The 14,206-nt window shown below is 45.0% G+C and overlaps 1 protein-coding gene across 1 annotated transcript in view; it reads left to right on the forward strand.

Annotated features, from left to right (window-relative positions):
* The first annotated feature begins 99 nt into the window (after positions 1–99).
* The window catches only part of ASPM (assembly factor for spindle microtubules), a 29,765-nt gene continuing 15,658 nt past the window's right edge, over positions 100–14,206 (forward strand). Inside the window, exons 1-18 of the mRNA XM_069967517.1 lie at positions 100–475; positions 2,043–2,186; positions 2,786–4,625; positions 4,721–4,813; positions 6,135–6,242; positions 6,626–6,772; positions 7,483–7,728; positions 8,505–8,572; positions 8,837–8,978; positions 9,216–9,346; positions 9,958–10,133; positions 10,231–10,376; positions 10,839–10,924; positions 11,693–11,911; positions 12,381–12,585; positions 12,982–13,130; positions 13,251–13,379; positions 13,937–14,131. Of these exons, the coding sequence (XP_069823618.1) occupies positions 227–475; positions 2,043–2,186; positions 2,786–4,625; positions 4,721–4,813; positions 6,135–6,242; positions 6,626–6,772; positions 7,483–7,728; positions 8,505–8,572; positions 8,837–8,978; positions 9,216–9,346; positions 9,958–10,133; positions 10,231–10,376; positions 10,839–10,924; positions 11,693–11,911; positions 12,381–12,585; positions 12,982–13,130; positions 13,251–13,379; positions 13,937–14,131 (4,473 nt within the window). The 5' untranslated portion in view covers positions 100–226. The remainder of the gene's footprint in view (positions 476–2,042; positions 2,187–2,785; positions 4,626–4,720; positions 4,814–6,134; positions 6,243–6,625; positions 6,773–7,482; positions 7,729–8,504; positions 8,573–8,836; positions 8,979–9,215; positions 9,347–9,957; positions 10,134–10,230; positions 10,377–10,838; positions 10,925–11,692; positions 11,912–12,380; positions 12,586–12,981; positions 13,131–13,250; positions 13,380–13,936; positions 14,132–14,206) is intronic.

The raw sequence follows: 14,206 nt of genomic DNA on the forward strand, positions 1-14,206 counted from the left end.
CGCCCAATCTCAATTTTCAAATGCGCTGAATGGCTGGACTGTCCAGCCGCTTTCTGCTGCTATTGGATAAGACCTTAAAGTGGGCGGGGTTATGGGGGCCGTTGGACCTATCAGCGTCCTCCGTAGTTTGAATCGTGTGTGTCTGTGCTCGGAGTGTCGGGCAGTGCAGTGTATGGCAGGTGTGAGAGCCGGGAGATGAGGAGGAGAGCGGCTGTGACAGCGGGACATGCTGAGTATATCGCCCCCGGCAGCGGGGGGAGACAGGGGGTCCCCCCCGGAGGAGCAGGAGCCGGTGCTTTACCTCACACACTTCTCCCGGCCGCCGTTCGTCAGCTTCGGTTGTGTCCGCCCCGGTTCGGCCCGTAGCGCGGTTCTTCTCCTGCGGAATCCTTCAGCGGAGCCGGCTGTGGTGACGGTGGACAAGCTGCCCCAGAAGCGCGGCTTCAGCGTGCCCGAGACCGAGCTCCTCGTACCGGTATGTGGACACCTGGTTGTGGTACTACAACTCCCAGCATGTCTGTGTATGGTGGGCCCCGCCCCCTCCTCACTGTGTGCTCCTCCAGCTGCTGCAAAACTACAGCTCCCAGCATGCCCTGCGACCTGCTGTGCTGGGAACTGTATTTCTGGGCTATGCCGCCCCCTAGTGTTACCACCATTGTGTTTATGTGTGTATATATATATATATCTGTATGACAGACATGACTTATCATGGCGCCTGCCTCTTCTGTCATGCCTCCTGTCAGTCATTTTACTATATGACGCAGTTCACACTGTGGATTCCAGCACCACCATCACAGGGCGCCTTATGGACTGTTGGGGTCCACGTCACACTTGTCTCCTCCGAGATGGATCCATATGGTGTTATCTTTGTCAGATTGGGAGGCAGAGGTGTCGGAGCGTGGACAAGCCGGGTCCCAAGGACTGTGAAGTGTCACCCTCATCATGGAAAACTTTTGACGTGTTAAAAGTTTTGATTGGTTTCGGGTCTGAGTGTTCCGACTTGTACCGATAGGGGAGCGGACCGGGACATCATCTCCCCGCTCTGTCCGCATAATCAGGGTGGTCCATAGATTTACATTATGAGCCCGACTGATCACATGACACAGGATGGAGTCGGCTCCTTATGTAAGTCTATGGAGCCTGACTCATTCACTGACACTGCGTTGCGCTCCTCATGATCGCTCAGGGTCTGAACACTCTCACACCCGGACCGCAGAGTGACAGTGCCTCCCGCCAAAATTAGATTAAGGGTGCATTCACACGTACAGGATCCGCTGCAGATTTGATGCTGTGCTCAGTTACTTAAATCAAATCTGCTGCAGATCCGCGGTAGAAAATCCGCTGCTATATAGTGTGTGTGAAGCTACCCTACACTGCCAGTCTGCAGCGAAATCTGCTGCGGATCCATGTACTGTGAAGGTCTATGGGGGTTACATATCCACAGCGGAATTCCCATTCCACTGCGGATATGTAATCTGGCCCCTTTAAACCCCCCCCCCCCCACCGCCTGCAGCCCTGGCCCGAAGCATACATCACCTGCTCCTGCTTGCTTCGGGGCCTCCCAGCCTCTCCAGGCAGTCAGTCAATCAGTGTGCTGCCCTGCCGCAGCTCACTCATTGGCTGACCGCCGGGAGGGATGCTCCAGGGCTGCCCCCCGCCTGCAGTATACATTACCTGCTTGGTACCGCGGCTGTGTGAAGCTCCCGTCGCGCCTCATCAGCCAATCAGGGCACAACAGCACTGATTGGCTGATGATCGAGGGGAGCCTCACACAGCCACTGCGCTGAGCAGGTGATGTGTGCTCCAGGCCAGGGCTGCGGGCGGCCGGGGGTTGAAGGGGCCAGGTCACATATCTGCAGCGGAAGGTGCAGGTAGGTGACCCCATAGGCCTTCATTATATCAGGATCCACAGCGGATTTTGCTGCAACCTTACAGCGTGAAATCTGCTGTGGATCCGGTACGTGTGAAGGCACCCATAAAAGAAAATAGTTCAATGTCATCTTCTCTGTGTTCTCTGACGCTCTCATGTTTGCTACGTTCAGCCTTATGAAACGCTTCCCCTCACGATCACATGGACGCCGCTAGAGGAAGGAGGGGTCCGAGAACTGCTGACGTTTCTTCTGAACGATGTGGTGAGGCACCAGGCCGTATTGCTGGGACGTGCCGAACTTCCCATGAAGAAAAAGGTAAATGTGATAATGACATCCTAACCGCTTGAGGAAGAATAAAGGACCTGGCCGTCTTATGTAGAATAATGGGGGGTAAACCGGTGAAAATCTTTTTCTTTTAGATCAACCTGTTTCAGAAATAGTTATGTAGATTTGTAATTTACTTTTTTTTAAAAAATATCTAGTCTTCCAGTACTTAGCAGCTGCTGTATGTCCTGCAGGAAGGGATGTTTCTTTTCCATACTGACACAGTGCTCTCTGCTGCCACCTCTGTCCATGTCAGGAACTGTCTAGAGCAGCAGCAAATCTCTATAGAAAATCTTGGTTTCTGACATGGACAGAGGTGGCAGCAGAGAGCACTGTGTCAGAATGCAGAATACACCACTTCCTGCAGGACATACAGCAGCTGATAAGTATGGGAAGACTTGAGATTTATAAATAGAAGCAAATTACAAATCTATATAAGTTTTTGAAACCAGTTGATTTGAAAGTAAAAGATTTTCACCAGAATACTCTAAGTATGAGACATTGTGATTGAAGGCCACAGGATATAGTTTAGGGTTGGATTTTCAAGCAAATACTTATATATTTTTTTCCACTCATTCAATGTTTTTCAGAGAAGCCGATGGAATACTTTAAAGAAGAAATATTCTCCCTTGGGATCCAAAGCTTCTGGTCTGAAGAACAAAGTTCCTTGTGCTAAACATGGAAAAAACAAAACCTTTATAGTGCCACAGAATAGCGGCCATGGTGCAGTACACAGGATGCGGAGCCCTCTGCAGTCCTGCGAGAATCTCTGCACACCCATGTCCGCTCCGTCTCCGGTCAGAGAGTCTAGAAGGAGCTCGGAGAATAGACTTCCAGTCGGCTCTGTTAGTCCGCTTTCCGACCAGCTCCAGCCGTTTACTCCAGGATCGCTAAGAAGGTCAAAAACGTATTCTGTCCTGTGTACAACTGAGTACAGCGAGACCATTGAAGAAGTGACCACCACGTCCACCATGCATAGAGACGTGCTGATAGAAGAAGAGTGGACTCTGAGCGAGCAGAGAGTAAAGAAGATATCAATGTCCCCGATTCCCCCCGGGACTATGCAGCACGGTAATTTTATATGTACCCCCAGTATAATCCATGAGTGTACGGATTACCCCCCGTTGTCTCCCACAGAGTTCTGTAAGACTGAGGTGACAGTGAAACATTCACAGACTTCTTCCTCCTTCCACGAATCTTTTCACGATCTCCGCAGAAGTCAGACTCCTCCTCCGCCGGTCCTGGGGACTCCACAAAGGAACATCTTAAGTCCGGACTCCTTCGTCAATAACAGCTACGCGGTCTCGGATGAGTATCTGACCGCAGCGCCACATACCCCCATCCTGTCACCGGATCAGTTTGTAAAAGACAACTTTCTTACACCTCCAGTCATTTTAGATCAATTTTCCTTAAAAACTCCTACATGTAATGTCCTCCAAGAAGAGGGGGAGGTGACAGAGTTTTTAAATGAAGCCATAGAGGATCTAGAGCCGCCTAGCTCCAGGTTAACATTCTGCGTGAAAAAGCAAAAAGGAAGTATTGGTCATTTAGGGGATGATAGAACTGTATCCAGGGGTTGTGCCAAGCCGCTTATAATAACGTCCACTGTTACCAAGGTAAAAGCTCCGTCACCGCTGACTGATCACACAGGTAGTACCGTAATTCCTGGACATCCACGTGTAATACCGTCCACCATTACCAAGGTAAAAGCTCTGTCACCGCTGACTGATAATACAGGTGGTGCTGTAAATCCTGGGAAACAGCCTGTAATACCGTCCACCATTACTAAGGTAAAGACTTGGTCACCGCTGACTGATAATACCGGTGGTGCTGTAAATCCTGGGAAACCATCGGTAATATCGGCCCCTGTTACAAAAGTACGTGCTAGCAGCGGAAAGCAGGCGACTCTTCACTCTCCTCTAAATAATAATGTGACTGACATAAAGAATCTCGTAAAGCTACCTATAAAATCGGTGAAGGTGGAGGATGACCTCAAAAGCCAACCTAACCCTCTACCGATCAACGAGGAATCTGGGGTTGCGTATCCTGTAAAGCCGCCTATAGTCTCGGCCACCGTGGTGAAAGTCAGGGCGGCGGATCGCATGGAAGTGCAGCAGAAGCCGCAGCTGAAGTCCCGCCGGAGACTGAAAAACATTGAATCCGATGAGAGCGTTGACTCCCAAGTCGTTCTTCCCAATTTGCCAGTAATCGTTTCAGACTATGCGAGTTCTATCAGCAGTTCAGAGTCATCCGTAAATGTGTCCAGGCCCAGATCCATCTGCGGGCGCAAGAGAAGAAGCGAGGAAATCTCTAGAGATGGTTCAGCGACGTCCAGTGACTCCGTACAGAGTGCTGACAACCTAGCCAAGAAAATACAGATCTCCAAACCATCGCAGCATGGGAGTAAGCAGACGCCGCACAGCAGATCAGGTGAGTTTATATAGAACACATGAAGATACAGTAAACAGGTAAGACCATCAAGTGGGGACACCATATTGACTTCAATTGTCCTTGCTACTTTTCAGCCGACTTATTGATGAAAAATTCCAGAAAATCTCATAAAGCAAAAGCTGAAACTATGAAAACTAAACCTGCTCTGGCAAAATCTCATCAGAAAGGTAAGGCAGTGTTTGTTTGGGGCTGAGATGGCGGGGCTGGTTTATATTATATTGTATTCAGTTTTGGTGTATGTTTAGGATTTGATTGGCTCAGATGTCATTGACTGCCCCCAAACCAGAGAATGTTAGAGCCCTATAACACGGACTATTATCGTGTGGGAAATCATTATATAGTTTGAAATTAAACGATAATTGTCCTGTATAATTGCAGGCAATGAACAAAACATTGTTTGTGTCGTTGATTTAGGTCTGACCCTAAAATCATCATTAACCCCTTCCGTCAGTAACATGCGTATATATACATTCCTGCACTGGGGCATCTGTGTGCGGGACCGCTGCAGTAAGAGCGGTCCCACACACATCAGTGTCCGGGGCTGGAGGTAATGAGAGGCAGCTGCGATCCCGCAGCTGCATCTCATTAGCCCCTTAAATGCTGCGATCTAAAGCGATCACTGGGTTTAAGGTACTCAGTGACAGAACAAGCATCGGAACTACCCCGCAGCCATGTGTAGTAAATAAAAGTTTTTAAAAGTATTAAAAACCCCTTATAAACCCCCTCCCAATAAGTTTAAAATACCCCCTTGCCCATTATAAAAATAAAAAATAATCCTATTACATATCGTAGTGTGCGGAATTGTCCAGTCTATTAAAATATAACATTATTATTCCCGCACGGTGAACGGCGTAAATGAAAAAAAAAAAAAACACACCAGGATTGCTGATTGTAATGAACTATATATCAGAAAAAATAAAATAAAAAGGGATCAAAATTTTTGTTACACCAATATGATATAATAACTAGACACTCCAAAATGACACCCCAACCAGCCCTGTAGGTGGAAAAATATAAGCGCCATGGCTCTTAGAAGGCGGGGAGGAACATTGCATTAATCTGATCGAACTTCTGTCCTTGAAGGGGTTAATCGTTTGATGTAATTCCGCATTCGTTCAGTAATCGTTCAATGTGATTGCACATCGTTCCTTTTTTTGCTGAGATCTGATGCAGTAAATGATCGTAGTAACGACCATCGTTCTGTGTAATATGGGGAACGATTTCAGGTTAACCATAACAATCTAGTTTGCAATCGTTTATAGTTAATCATTAAATTCACTTGGTCTAACAGGACCCTTTAGTTGCTGGACAGATCTGGACCCTCTGCACAAAGTAGATCAATGCCAATCTGCCAACTCTGCTTCTCCAAGACAGATATGTAAAATGGAACTCGTATAGATGCAGGGATGTACTGGCTATAATATAAATAGGACTAAAACAAATTTTAAAGCATCAGGATTGAAGTAACTCTTCCTTTTACGATGTTAGATAACGTGGGGCCACCACAGCTGCAGTCTGCTGTCACTTTTAAGACCACTAAGAAAATCGTTGCCGTTGCCCAGTCAAAGCTGACGTTTATGAAGCCGCCCAAAACAGGTAAGCAATGTCTCCTCCTGGAATACTCTATGGGTTAATAGTGATTATTAGTATATCCGCAAATAACATTTTGTAGCAGACTTCTCCATAATGTAAAAGTATACCGCACAGAGATAAATGGACGTACAGTAAGTTTGGGTCCGCACAAAACCTTACTCTATTTGTATCCCAAACACTGGAGTTCAAACACTGAACGTTTGTGTTCATACTCACCCAAACATACTGTAAATTCACTCATCTCTAATACCGCATGTGAATCCACTAAATGATAGACCTGGTCATGCAGCTACTGTCACTGTATATCGCGGGGGCCATGCTTGGAATCACTGCTGTGTTGCGTAAGTGTCTCTATTGTCCGTTTTCTAACATTCTGCGTTTTTCAGTCATTCCTCGACACCCGATGCCCTTTGCTGCCAAAAACATGTTTTATGATGAACGATGGATGGTGAAGCAGGAACGAGGATTTACCTGGTGGTTGAACTTCATCCTCACGCCAGATGACTTTGCAGTGAAAACTGATTCTATGAAAGGTAAGTCACTAGCCTATGGCTGTATCCATGTTTTCCCGGACTCCCTATGCTACTTCAGTAGCCGCCGCTAATTAAATTGTGCACGCTCTGGTTCAGACAAACCCGAGCATGCTCAAAGTTTGATCAGCTCTAGAGTGCATCCCTTATGGAGCTCTCTGGCCCTTTGGTCAGCTGATGGATTCTCTATAACCTGATGCCAGCAGATCAGACTGCATTTTAAGGTTGGAATCATACACGGCACATTGTTTTTAAAGCTTCCATTTATCTGAATAGGTTTTGTAGAAATTGGTGTGTTTGATACAACCCCTCGTTAAGATGAATGGAACTGATTTTTAATCTGATATATAGGAACCATCAGTATGACAGGCCTCTGAATCTTATCCACTAAGGGCCCTATTACACGGGACGATTATCGTTCGGATTTCGTGTAATAGACAGCGATTAAACGACCAACGATAGATCGGTTGTTTGATAGAATTCAGACTTATTTTTATCTTTTGATCGTTTGCATGTCATAGCTGAAACGTACGCAATAGCGACAACAAAACGACCGCAAGAACAATCATAAGTAACAATCATCGCTCCGTGTAATTGGGCGAACGATTTCGGGTAGTTTGCCGTAGCGATTGTTTTGAGATTTAAGTCGTCAAAAAATCGCTTGGTGTAATAGAACCCTTATGTTTGTCTAATGTAACTTCATTTCCTTATAGTTAATGCAGCAGCTTTGATCCTGGGAGCGGAGAACAGTCATAAAGTGAGTGTGCCAAAGGCTCCGACCAAGGAAGAGGTTTCCCTCAAAGCTTACACGGCTCGCTGCAGGTTGAATAAGTTGAGAAGATCCGCCTGCTGCCTCTTTACCTCCGAACCTGTGGTGAGAGCTATACGGAGACTAGAAGTAGAGATCGAGGCTCGACGTCTTCTTGTGAGGAAAGACCGGCATCTGTGGAAGGATATTGGTACGGTGAACACTTCATATGTTCTGCATTGCATTGCAGCTTTTTAATCACGTGTATCATGAATTTGCTGTTTATTGCATATCCCATAATGTTACTGGAGAGGGTTCAGCCGTATTTACTTTATAAGTGCATTTTGGTATACTAATAAAGCGAGTGATTATTGTTCCACTGCGAAATTTATGAATACATTGACAACTGGGTGTTACCTGCTGGCAGCGTGTTCCTGCACTGTCTGGCACTAACCAATCAAAGCTGCCAGACTGCTGGGACACACTGTCAGTTGTCATTTCCTTGATTTCTAGGAGAAATAACAGCGAAATGGAAGGTGAAAACAGTTATTAAATAATAATTGATTTCTATTAAAGGGGTACTCCAGGCTGGGGTCATTTTCAGTGTACGGTCGCAGCGAAGTCCCGCCTCGGCCGCTAAATGGCTGAGCTGCCTGGAGACGTCACGTCTCAAGCCGCAGCTCAGACCAGGAAGCGTCAGCCGGATGGGAGAACAGGGCGGCACAATCCGGGACCCGGTGCTGGAATCGGGGAGGTAAGTGACCGGCGGCTTCTATATCCACCCTCTCCCCAACCGTACAGTGAAAATGACCCAAGCCCCCGGAGTACCTCTTTAAATGTATGTATTTCTAAATCTCACTTTCAGTGAATCCCTGCAGTATTTTGCCTTATTCCACATGGAGATGAATTGAAACTTGTTAGTAAATAAATCAGAATTATTCCTAGTAAATGAGCAGTAGAAGTCTGACAGAATATTTGATTTTCTAGGTGAACGTCAGAAAATCCTGAACTGGCTTCTGTCCTATAATCCATTGTGGCTTCGTGTAGGACTTGAGGTAATCTTCCGTATAGAATGTCTTATGTATTTGACCATATACAGATAATACTCTAATTCATTGGTTTTTGCTGTCCTGTCCTGTTACAGGGCTACGTTGCCTTTGTCCTTCCAGTTACTTCTTGTTTTATTGGGATTTGCAGCTTGCAGTATTATGGCTGCATTTACCCAGCTGTTAGATCCATATATTCTTTGGCAAAGTAGTGGGCAGATCCGACCTGCTGTGAGATTTATGGTGGACTCTTACCTTGTGTTTTTTGGACAGACTATATACGGAGAGCTGATCTCTTTGGAGAGTAACAGTGATGTCACGGGCCTTGCTGTATTTATCTTGAATCGCCTCCTTTGGAACCCAGATATTGCATTAGAATACAGGCACCCCTCAGTGCCGCACCTGTATCGTGATGGTGAGTGTTGCTGCATAAGGAGGGCAATAGTTAGTATTTGGCTGCAGCCAAAATAGTGAAGATATCCAGAGAGAATTTGAGGTTTTCAGTGGCCAAGCAATAGGAAGTCTTATAGACATTAATGAAAAACGGGCATTAAATTTTATACAGAAAATATTTAGGGATAATCTGGATGTAAGTATTAGCGCTGGTCTATTATTATGCCTTGCTCAGTTTTCTTGCCATCGTATGTTGCAGGGCATGAGGAAGCGCTGTCCAAATTTACATTGAAGAAGCTATTGCTGTTGGTTTTCTTTCTTGACTATGCCAAACAATCCAGACTCATCGATCACGATCCCTGTTTGTTCTGCAAGGATGCTGAATTCAAGGTATGTATGTATGTATTATACTCTTCAATGTGTCATTTGTTTTCTGTAAGGGTGAAATAATACGGTTACCCCCCCATTACTCTACATTCCGTTCTCCGCATCATCCACAAGCTTAGATGCTGCAAATTTGATATATACCTGTATAACACTTGTCTGTGTCGTCTTTATACTCTGAAATCGCTTTATTTAATCGGTGAATGGTGTCACCTAGGCAGGGCTTCATGGCCAGCCAGAAGATGGGGACCATTTGCTGTGGGGACCATTTGCCCGCCTAGATGACACCGTCCACTGATGAAGTGAGAGTAAAGGGGATGATAATATCCCTTCAAATCAGGGATGGGGAACCTTCGGCTCTCCAGCTGTTGCAAAACTACATTTCCCATAATGCCAGGACAGCCAAAGCGAAGCTTTGGCTGTCCAGGCATGATGGTAATTGTAGTTTTGCAACAGCTGGAGGGCCGAAGGTTCCCCATCCATGTTTTTAATTTTTAGGCCGCAGATTTGTTGCTCCCACTAACTAAACACTGCACGGTACAGAATATCTTGGTCACTTCTCCTGTCCTTTTTGTTGTCATTTAATCTGTTTTTTTTTAAATGTTTTTACCTTGCAGGCCAGTAAGGATTTGTTGCTGGCTTTCTCTCGTGACTTCTTGAGTGGGGAAGGAGATCTCTCGCGCCACCTCGGCTATTTAGGTTTAGCCGTTTGCCACGTCCAGACTCCTCTAGATGAATTTGACTTTGCCGTGACAAACCTGGCCGTGGATTTGCAGTGTGGCATTCGTCTAGTGTGAGTATTGTAATAAAATATAGGTACTCTCACAAGTGCTTTGTATACATGCTTGGCTTCATTCATCAACCTTTATACTGCTCTTCTCCATGATCAGGAGGACAATGGAACTTCTTACTCAGAACTGGAGCTTATCAAAGAAGCTGAGAGTCCCCGCCATAAGCCGCTTGCAGAAAATGCACAATGTGGAAGTAGCTTTTCAAGTGTTAACTGGAAGGGGGGTCCAGATAAAGGATGAACGTGGTAAGTAACAGTCTTTATAGTTGGGCTCTGTTCATTAGATTTCGTACAATGCATTTTATTCTCCTTATGCAACTAAGAACAAGGATACATACATCTGATTCATCTGTCTTTTCTTATAATATACAGGCCCATATTTTAAAGGGTAACTATCATCCTCCTGTGGGGATATAAAATGTGTTCAAACTTCCTGGCAACTCTGTAGCCCACAGCTAAATAGAGCAGTAAACAAAATTGCCAGAAGTCCCATTGACTTTCATTGCGATAATATATGGCACTTTATATACTGCTGTGGGCCTTGGAGTTGACAGGGAGTTTGAGCATGTATCCACAGCAGGATGATAGTTACCTGTTAAATTACTTACATCTTACATGTATAGGATCAGCCCTCATGCATGTTATCGATAAAAAGTCAAAACTTTACTCTCTTATATTGCAACTTGTATATAATTGAATGTTTTGTAGGTGTCGCCATCACTTCCAAGGACATTGTGGACCGGCATCGTGAACGTACACTGGCGCTGCTTTGGCATATTGTATTCTCATTTCAGGTATAAATGGTGCAATGTTATCAATTGCCACAAACTCCTATGGAAAATCACCATGCAAACTTCGTTCTCATAGAAGCAATGTTAGAAGAGTTTTTAGTAAAGATTTATAAAAATAAGCCTCTTAGAATAAAAACAATTGGAAGTGTTATCCCAGGTTTACAAATCGAGGACCATTCCTCGGCATAGGGCATCAATATTAGGGTACGTTCACTTTGAGAAAAAGAGGTGGAAATTCCAATCAGAATTCCCGCCGCGGACTCCGCTCGGCATTTCACCTGCCTCAGTGTGTCAAGGATAAGGATAGGGCGCCTCTGCTCTCCGCTCAAAGAATTTACTTGTCAATTCTTTAAGCGAAGAGCAGGGCCATCCCATTCTGTGACGGGGATTCCGCTTGGAATTTCCGCCTATTTTCCTCAGTGTAAATGTACCCTTAGGATGACAGGGGTCAGACTCCCAGCACCCCTTCCCACAACAGTTTTAAGGGACTGTGGTGTTTAGTTTCCTTCAGCTTTTGTTAGTTTGTACTCCTACTATAGCTATATATCCCATTCAAGAAAAAAAAAAAAAAACTTCTTAAGACCTTGCACCACTGCAAATAAGTACGTGTATGTGCATCGAGCAGCAAGCTTGGTGGCTTTTATTATGGCATATAAAGTGCCAGTCTTATTCCTGTAGACTGTTCGGAGAAATTTCACCCAGGAAGTGGATCATATATAATCTACCTAAAGTGAAATAAGAATGTTCTAACACACCCTCCTAACCGTGTAGGTGGATGTCCTGCTCAATATTGATCATTTGAAGGAGGAGATAAAGTTTCTAAGACACGCTTATAGTGTGCAGAAAAAGCTTGCCGCCCTCCGTGCCTTCTCTGCAGCCGCAAGATCAAAGAAACGTGAAAGTGACGCCTTTACACCTGACAACTACAGCGAAAGAGTCCTGCTGCTTATGGAATGGGTTAATGCCGTATGTGCCTTCTATAGTGCAAAGGTAAGATCTATTCTGCCAAGATCAAGCACTAAATGTGCTATTTAAAGCGAATATACTACTATCGCTTAGATCTCGGTGGTGTGGTCTATTGTTCAAACCACTGCCCGATTCCTGCCATCTGCGCTGGATTCTCAATCTGCAATCAGGCCGCTTGGTGCAATTGAGACAGGCCCAGTGCCCTCAGTTCACAGATATCCTTTTCCCTCGGTTAAGACTGGCCATGTCCCCGATAGGAGGGGACATCAGTGAAGTGAGGGCGCTGACCCCACCTCCATTGCACCGAGCGGCCCTAATTGCAAAACGCGAAACTGGCGAAGATGGCAGGAACCAGGCGGTGGTTTGAAAAATGGAGTGTGCCACCGGGATCTACGTGATAGTGCTGACCAGATGATATATGAAATTTTTTCATTAGGCACACTTTACTATTTGTATAAATGATGCCTGACTGACTTTGTTTTATTTCTGGCAGGTTGAAAACTTCACTGTGTCTTTTTCCGATGGACGGATATTCTGTTACCTCCTTAATCATTACCACCCGGGTTACGTGCCATCAGACGCTATACGTCAGCGTACAACTCAGACTGTAGAGTGTAGTAAAACTGGAACCATAGGACTGAACTCCTCCTCGGACTCTGACAACTCTTTGGATATGTTGGCAGGAGTTTATGATCAAGGTAACCTGTGTATTCTCTATGATTTCTGTTAGCTTGTCTGTGCGATAAATGGGCACTAGGAGACTTTATTTTTAGCATAAGGAAACACCGGTTAGTTTTACTGCCGACAGTTTTCACAGCAAATCTGCAAGAAGACTTGTATAGTGTCGTCCACACACCTGCTACTGTAATGCGTTTTGAGTCTTTACCTAAACAAACCTGCAACACATCTATCCAGTGTGAACTGCCCCTTACTGTCTTAGAGGGTACCTGTCATGAAGTTTTTGACAGGTACCATTTAAAGTTGGACAGGATAATGCCAGACTAGACTGCTCTACATATATCACAAATTGCTATGTTGGCATAATGGTTTATAGTTTATGAAGATGGATATTTATTATGACTACTTTCTTCTAGGATTGGCATCATCTTCAGCTTTGTTCGAAGAGCTGCTAGAGAATGAAAAGGCAAACTTCAGTCTGGTGCAGAATGCTGTGTGTGACTTGGGAGGAATCCCTGCCATGATCCATCACTCTGACATGTCTAATACCATACCAGATGAAAAGGTACGGAAAAGAATTAATCATGACTTGTCTGTATTCATGGTTTTAAGCTTATATGTCTGATGGTTTTATCAATATATTTCTTGGACATTGTCCTTATGTACTACTTTTTTTTTTCTCCAGGTTGTGATAATTTACCTTTCATTTCTTTGCGCTCGGCTTCTGGATATTTGCAAGGAAGCTCGAGCAGCCCGAGTTATACAGGCAGCTTGGAGGAGACACAGGCTGGCAGCAGAAGAGCAGCTTCTACAGGTGGGTGCTCCTATGATGCCTTTTCAGACCAAAAAGTTGCTTAAAGGGAACCTGTCTTTTGACATGTCAAAGATTTTGATTGGTCAGGGAATGGGTGTTGAGATGCCCAGTGATTCTGCACTTGTATGGGGAGATATTGGAGGAATAGCTGTTGTCCAACAGGAGCAGGGGTGTCAAACTCAACCCTCCAGCTGTGCAAAAGTACCATTCCCTTTGCTCCTGGATAGCCAAAGCTTTAGCTGTCCAGGCATTGTGGGAACTGTAGTTGTGCAACAGCAGGAGGGTCATAGTTTGACACCTGTGTTTTTAGAGCTTTACATAACTACAATCACCCACAATGCATTTTGCAATCCTTAGCGTTTTTTTTTACTTGCCTTCTCAGAAAACAAGTGTATACTGATGCAAATTCTTGCTTGTTGTTTTTAAGGATAAATAGTAATTACAAAATGCACAATAGTTGGGACTGTCATGGGGGCATAGGACTGAGAGAAACCATTGTGGTTTCGGGAATAACTTTATGGCTCTGAATTTATTTTCCCTTGTGTTTAATTTTTCAGAAGAAGCACTGTGCCGCCTGTGTCGTCCAGCGCGCTGTGCGCAGTTTCCTGTCACGACGTAGGGTCCTAAGGAGAACAATTTCCGCCCTTGTAATCCAGAAACACTGGCGAAGATACCAGGCCTACAAGGAGTTGGTGAAATTAAGAACTTTAAGACGGACAGAAATTGAGAGCCGAGCAGCCATAGTTATTCAGGTGTGTAAACCTGTTGCCCTGTCCTTTTGCGGTGTGTGACATTTACCTTTTATAAAGCGAGATAAGGATAAGTTC

Source organism: Dendropsophus ebraccatus, chromosome 4, assembly GCF_027789765.1.
Source record: "Dendropsophus ebraccatus isolate aDenEbr1 chromosome 4, aDenEbr1.pat, whole genome shotgun sequence".
NCBI lineage: Eukaryota > Metazoa > Chordata > Amphibia > Anura > Hylidae > Dendropsophus > Dendropsophus ebraccatus.